The sequence below is a fragment of the Miscanthus floridulus genome, chromosome 5, assembly GCF_019320115.1.
Source record: "Miscanthus floridulus cultivar M001 chromosome 5, ASM1932011v1, whole genome shotgun sequence".
In the NCBI taxonomy this organism is placed as follows: domain Eukaryota; kingdom Viridiplantae; phylum Streptophyta; class Magnoliopsida; order Poales; family Poaceae; genus Miscanthus; species Miscanthus floridulus.
Genome location: NC_089584.1, coordinates 23,632,674 through 23,639,748, shown reverse-complemented (window position 1 = coordinate 23,639,748; position 7,075 = coordinate 23,632,674). Strand labels below are relative to the sequence as shown.

General features: G+C 54.0%; 1 protein-coding gene across 2 annotated transcripts; it reads right to left on the bottom strand.

Annotated features, from left to right (window-relative positions):
* Positions 1-3,154: 3,154 nt before the first annotated feature.
* Positions 3,155-6,602, bottom strand: LOC136451779 (piriformospora indica-insensitive protein 2-like). Of its 2 annotated transcripts, XM_066452463.1 has the most exons (3): positions 5,999-6,599; positions 4,322-4,742; positions 3,157-4,225 (listed from the first exon to the last, which is right to left on the bottom strand). In XM_066452463.1, exons 1-3 carry the CDS (start codon positions 6,257-6,259, stop codon positions 3,507-3,509), a joined length of 1,401 nt encoding a protein of 466 aa, XP_066308560.1. In that variant the 5' UTR covers positions 6,260-6,599; the 3' UTR covers positions 3,157-3,506. The 2 variants fall into 2 exon arrangements, with proteins under 2 accessions (XP_066308559.1, XP_066308560.1); XM_066452462.1 differs by having other exon boundaries at positions 3,155-4,742; positions 5,999-6,602.
* Between the last annotated feature and the right edge of the window lie 473 nt (positions 6,603-7,075).

The following is a 7,075-nucleotide window of genomic DNA, read 5'->3' as shown; positions in this document are numbered from 1 at the left end:
AGTGGTGGAGCGGAGCTTGACGACTGGGCATCGCTGTGTGTCACAGGCGACTTTCCTTTGTCCAAGCTCAGGCTAGACAGGTCCGCAGCCAGGGACCTTGTGCCAACAGTTGGTCGTAGGATATCGGCGGGGGGTGGCGTGGCGCCCCGGATTCGCGTGGTGTCGGGGTGGCCTTGTTCGTGTCGTGCTTGGCGAGCGCGGCGAGAGCGGCCGCCCGGACACCGCCTGTGCCTGGGCCACCGGGGTGTGACTTCATCGTCGGATGGTGGGGCTCAAGGAGTGAGGAGTACCATGTCATACTCATGCCCTAGAGACATGAACTCTAGGCTCCCGAACCAAACCACGGTGCCGAGACGCAATGGTCGCACGGGGTCTGTCATCCGAAACCTGCTGGGATGACGAAACTGACACGCAGAGGCCCCTACCTGGCGCGCCAACTGTCGATGTTTCGGACCTGGGGGGTCCTCAACCAACCAGTGAATTTGTTCTGCGTTCTCCTAATTCAGGATGGTGATGCAAAGAGACACAAGGTTTATACTAGGTTCAGGCAATCGAGGCCCTACATCCAGTCTGAGAGGTCGATCTTGTATTCCTTGCATCGAAGTGCTCAGTAGTAGGGGGTTACAAGCTAAGGGAGAGAGGGAGCTGGTCCTAGGTCTCGGCAGGGTGTCGTGCTGGGCCGCTTGAGGCGTTGCTCTCAGGCGGCAGGGATGTGCGCGTGTGTGTGTTACAAGGTGTTCTCCTCCCCCCTCTCAAAACGGCCCAAGTCCTCTCCTTTTATAGCCTGAAGGGAGGACAAGGACGGTACATGAGCTAACTATATGGTGTTGTGTGAACAGTGGCAGCGTGTCTGGGCTCTAGTAGTCTGTTCCTGTGGCGGTGTGGTCGTCGAGAGTGGTCCATCCTTGGAGCACTGGAGCGGCGTGGTCGTCCCATCAGATTCTGTGCGTCGTGGGAACCCCGGGACTGCCTCGGAGTGGGTGCGGTGGTGAACGTGCAAGCCACTGTGGACAGGACTGTGCGCGAGGCCGAGGCTTGGTCGGTGCCGAGGCTGCCCTGCGGTGGAGGGGTCTCGGTAGGCGCGAACCCCTGAGATCGCCGAGACCTTGGTGTATAGTGCCGAGGCCTCGAGCGGGCGGCTGATCGTGGGCACAGCGTTAGGACATAGTGGCCGGTAATCCCCGCCGTACCCTGTCCCAGCCGGTATGGCGCTAATCGTGGACACAGTGTTAGGACACAGTGGCCGATAATCCCCGCCGTACCCTGTCCCAGCCGGTATGGCGCTGATGCGACCTCGGGTCGCGTCGGCCATTCTGCGGCGTTGAGCCGTCGTCCGGCTGAGATTACGGGAGTGGTTGAAGCATTAATGAGACATGACGCGCTATCTGGAGGGTCAGGTCGAGGCGGGGGGTGATGGGCCGCGGACGACCCGGCCTCGAGCGATACGGAAAATGAGGCCTCGCGCGAGACGGAGATCGATCTCCCTGCCGAGGCCTCGTGCGAGACGGCTCGCGCGAAACGGAGAATGCACCCCCTCCCGAGGCCTTCCGTGGAGAGCCTCGGGCAAGGCGGAGACGGCGTTCCCTGCCGAGACCTTCCCTGGAGAGCCTCACGCGAGGCGGAGTTAGTGTCAGGATGCCGAGACCTCCTGCTCGAGGCTCGAGGCGAGGAGGAGGAGGAGGACGCAGTGGGCTTGGTCGTGGTAGGTGAGGGGCCCACGGCTTACCTTCTAGCTTTATTTTTTGGATGGGACTTTAACGACCCATTTGAGGTTTGCTTGGGGTACCCCGTTCTAAGGTACCCGACACTAAAATTTTACACCCTAGATTTAAACAAGGTATTAGTTTCTCTCCTAAAGTTTACTCCATATCACATCGGATGTTTGGACATATGCATGGAGTATTAAATATAGACAAAAAATAACTAATTTCACATATTGTGACTAATTTGCGAGACGAATTTTTTAAGCCTAATTAGTCCTTGATTTGACAATGTGGTGCTATAGTAAACATGTGCTAGATGAATTAATTAGGCTTAATAAATTTATCTTACGGATTACCGAGGACTTCTGTAATTTGTTTTATTATTACTATCCGAATACTTTTATATGACATCCGACGTGACATTCCTAAACTTTACGCTCTGGATTTAAACACCACTAGGCCTTGTGTTAAATTCAGGATGTAAAGTTTTGGGGTGTCATATCGGATGTTACATGGAGGTGTCGTATGGGGTATTCGAATACTAATAAAAAAATAAATTACAGAATCCGTCAGTAATCCGTGAGACGAATTTATTAAATCTAATTAACCCATCATTACCACACGTGCACTAGTAGCACCATATTATCAAATCATAGGACTAATTAGGCTTAAAAGATTTTTCTTATAAATTAGTAGTAAACTGTATAATTAATTATTTTTTTGAATTTATATTTAATACTGTGCATGTGTCGAAAACAAAGCCTAAGATAGGAGCAGACCGGTACACACTGTACAGTATCACTACAGTGCAATTCCTGCACGTCCAGGTCCAGTCCAGCCTCTCTAGAGGAGAGGAGTGGACTAGCGCCAGTACTTCACTACCGCTGCCACTGCCAGAGACGCAGAGTGCAGGCTGTCCGTCAGGCTCCGGCCACCAGCTTTCCCGTCACGGTTCATACTCGAGAACACGCAGAAGACAGCAGCAGAGAGAAGATCGCCGGCAGCAGACAGCGCCGCCGCTGCTGCGTCCTGCAAGGCCCCGTTTGGCCGGGCTCCGGGCGGCTCGGCTTCGGCGGCCGAATCACTGTTCATAAACTTTCACCGAATCTGTTTTTTCTTTCTCCTCCCTCTCACCGACAACACGGTGGCTTCGGCTACAGTGTCACAGCCGGAGCACGCGGGAGCCCGGCCAAACAGGGCTTGCTTGCCCGCTCTCCTCTTCTGTTTCCGTGTCGCGGCCGAAGCGTGCTGCCGTCTGCCGATACCGTCGCTAATGTTTTCTCTCCAGCAAATGGAGAGAACGAGAGATCTTTCCAATTCTTCTGTTACAAGGATGAAGGATTCAGTGCAACAGCAGGAAACTGTTTCCGTCATTCCGTGTGAATGAAGCACGCCAATTTTTCTGTTAACTGATTCTCCAACAACGGACGAACAAGCACATCACAGGTAGGAGTACAACTGAGAGTGAGAGCAAAATGCAATGCTCCAGATACAGATAGATAGATATCCACTTCCTGTTGTAACATAATGTAACACCACAGGGCAACACAGGCTAATTACACACACACAAAAAAAAAAACCCGGAGAACCCGCCACCCTATCCACCACTACACACCTTCAGTCCCCACCCAGATTCATGTTTCCCCATCTGACGATGACCACAGCAGAAGCAAAGCCACCAGCCAAAAAAAATGCCAAAAGATCAGAGAACACGCAAAACTAGTTCGTGCTAACCTACCTAGTACTACAAGCATCTCCATGTTCCTTCTTCCATTTCATCAAGTGTCTGAACCTGCTTGCTTGCTATAGTAGGAGGGGCATCGATCCAAGAATCGCAGCCGCCATTCCCTGAAGAACCCTGGCAGCCGACCGGCCGGACGACGACGACGAGGCCACGACGCTGGAGCTCGCCTCGGGCTTCCTCCCGCCCTCCTCCCCGTCCCGCGCCACGCTGGGCTCCTGCAGGTCCTTGCACACGACCACGCCCGACGGCGCGTGCGCCGCGTCCACGGCCGCGATGCTGTAGCACAGCCCAGGGTTGTCCCACGACGCGAACCGCCGGCCCATCCGCTGGTAGAATCCGGCCGAGAACTGCAGCGCCCCCGTCAGGTTGTTGCCGTTGAGGTACAGCGCGCCGATGCTGGGCAGCTGGGCGAGCTGGGGCGGCACGGCGCCTGTCAGGCGGTTGTGGTCCAGCGCCAGGAACCGGAGCCCCGTCAGCGCCGCCATGGACGCCGGTATGGCTCCCACGAGGCCGACGTTGGACAGGTCCAGAGTGGCCAGGTTCGCCGCCAGCGTCTCCCACCCGGACTGCGGCAGCGCGCCGCCCAGCTGCGGGTTGTTCGACAGCAGCAGGTCCTGCAGCGACGCCATGCCCTGCACGAACTGGGGCAGCCCGCCGGTGAGGCTGTTGTTCCGGAGGTCCAGCAGTGTGAGGCTCTTCAGCCCCGCGAGCTCCGGCGGGATGCTGCCCTGCAACAGGTTGTTGCTCAGGTCCATCTTCAGGAGCCCCGTGAGGCCACCTAGCGACGAAGGCAGAGAGCCGGTTAGAGAGTTCCTGCTCAGGTCCACGATCAACAGCTCGTCGTGGGCGTGGCGGCGGCGGTGGTCGTTATTACCGAGTATCGCCGGGATCGGCCCCGACAGCCCGTTCCCGGACAGCACCAGCCGTCTCAGCCTCGACAGCGCGCCCAGCTCGGCCGGCACGGGCCCCGTCAGGTTGTTCTCCACGAGCACCAGCGACTGCAGGCTGGCCAAGCGGCCGAGGGACGCCGGGATGCCGCCGGTGAGTCCCAGGTTCGTGCGGAACTCGAGCGTCTCCAGCGTCCCCGACAGCTTCTCCCAGCCGGCGGTCGGGATGGCCGTGGGGTTGCTCGCCGGGAAGCAGCTGTAGAAGGACAGCGTCCGGAGGCGCCGAAGGTCGAACAGCTGCGGGCTGAACTTGGCGTCAGGGGCGCACTGCAGCGAGTTGTCAAGAACTGGACCAATGCTCATCACTGTTGGGTACCACAGTCCATTGAAGAGATCACATGACACCCCCTGCACGGATTTTGGCATCCAAGAACCAGTTGGTTAATCCACAGAAATTGAATTGAATTTTGCAGACACGGAAAGGAAGGCGGTGTTTGGTTGTCCTTCTTAAATTTAAATTTAAGTTGTTGTATCATCGAATATTTGAACACATGCTTAGAGTATTAAATATAGATTAATTATGAAACTAATTGCATAGTTTATGACTAATTTGAGACGAATCATTTAAGTTTAATTAGTCTATGATTTGACAAGGTTGTGCTACAGTAAACATACGCTAACGAATTATGTAATTTGTTTTTTATTAGTATCTGAACACCCTATGCAACATCCTCACGACACACCTCCTAAATTTTAGTCACGGATCAAACACCACCTGACACAGAGATGAACAGTGCCCGGAGTGGTAACTACTGGCAGTAATAACATACATGGATGATCCAAGATGGTAACATTTCTTAAAGGTCCACCTACAAATTTGGCCCCTTCCTAACTTTACTAGTAACAACCAAATTGAAATCTCAGTGTACTGTGAAGGTAAATAGGCATGTGATTTCACTAAGTGTTAGAGCAAAGTTCTATGGAGATGGAGTACAAACATAATAGCAGGAATGAATTCGTTCTCGCGAAAGGGGAAAAAAACATGTTCGCGAGCAAAAGGAACCAGATACTACTAAAATAGAGAGTGGTACTGTATGAGAAAATATTGAGGGGAACATGGCATTTCAAATCATGGGAGATTCTTTCATGTGAGTGGAAAGTTCCTCCTACTACATCAAGTAAAGGCTGAGATGTGAAGACACAAGGGGATCAAGCAGAGGCCTCGTCCAACAGTGAACTGAATGTGCAGTTGCGCGCCACAAAACAGTGCGACAATCTAGAAGCAACAGTGAGGAACAGGGTCGAGTGTGAAGAACAGAGGCTAACGAAATCCAGAAATTCTACAAGTGAGAATGTGAAGGTTTTAAACATGGAAAAAATCGACGAGAGATTGTTGGTGACTCGTCCTGCATCCCCAAACAAGACACTAGTTTCATTATGGACACTACCGACTTGATCCTCCTTTCGGAAACGGTTTTGGATTGGAGCTCAAAGCAGGCAAGCAGGGGAGCACCAAGAAAGGGCATGTGACGAGGACGGGCAAAGCCGAAAAGCTTCTCATGTATCTGAAGAACATGATGAACATACGCGGGCCAGGAAATCAAACAGACAGCAGCATGGATTGATGCGAAAGGGAAAGCGCAGGCAGGAAGGCAGGGACGCACCTGGATGGGAGACCAGCCGCAGGGGTCGGGGTAGAGCCCGGAGCCGTTCCACCCCTTGCCGACGAAGCTCTCGATGGCAGCGTACAGGGCCCTGCGCTCCTTCTCCTCCATGGGGGCCGTTGCCGTCGCCGCCGCCGGGGCGTCCGAGCCGTCCTCCTCCGCTTGCTGCCCCGCGCAGCCACGGAGCAGCGCCGCCGAGACCGAGAGCGCGAGGCCGAGAACCAGCAGCCCGCTCCCGCGGCAACCGCCAGCGGGCCTCATCGCCGGACGAACAGGAAACGGACAGCACACCACTCCTCCTCCTCGCTCAGGAAGGAAGTCAGAAGTCAGAACTGGATCGGCCCACCGCTACATAGGAGCAGCAGCAGCAGCCATTGCTGGGTGCTGGCTCTGTCTGGCGCGGACCTGGGTCTCGCGAGGTGTGCCCCTTCTAGGCGGCAAATAAATGCGGGGCTTTCGCTGTGCTGCAGAGGCGACGGTGGCTGACCCGGGACATTCCCCTATGCCAAGAGCTGCTCTGGGGATCCCGATGCGGGCGGGGCGGCGCGCGGGCGGGCGGGCGGGCGGCGCGCCGCAGACGACAACAGGAAGGCAGCTGGCCTGGCTGCAGGCAGACGGTGTGGCCTGGACTGTGCTAGGTTGGAGTTGGAGAGAGACTTGCGAGACGGGGGCTTGGTTTTGTAGTATTAGTTTATCACCAGGAGTAGCGTGGCGTTCTGCAGGATGAACAGAGGACGAAAGGATGAGATTGGGGACATGCATGAGGGTCAGCCAGTGTAAATTTTCGCTCTTTTCTTTTAAAAGAAAAAAAACTCACCTGGATGGATGTTTTACGGGTTGCAAACTTTATAGCGTGTTAGTACATTTGTGTCAAAATGTATGCTTGATCATGGTGAGTATACTCAGTGGCGAATCCATAATGAAAATCCACCTATGACGAACTTTGTGCTACTAGTTTTTATGACAAAATGATTATATGAAAATAATATTTTTGTATGTACATGTGAATAAACCATATCATATGATTTTTTTGTTAATAATTTATCATAAACATCACTCAGAGATGAAATCAAACAA

Coding starts and splice junctions, on each gene's coding strand:
- LOC136451779 (XM_066452462.1), bottom strand. CDS start 6,259: ATGAGGCCCGCTGGCGGTTGCCGCGGGAGCGGGCTGCTGGTTCTCGGC. Junction 4,743..5,998: donor GCGGCTGGTCTCCCATCCAG/GTGCGTCCCTGC, acceptor AAATCCGTGCAG/GGGGTGTCATGTGATCTCTT.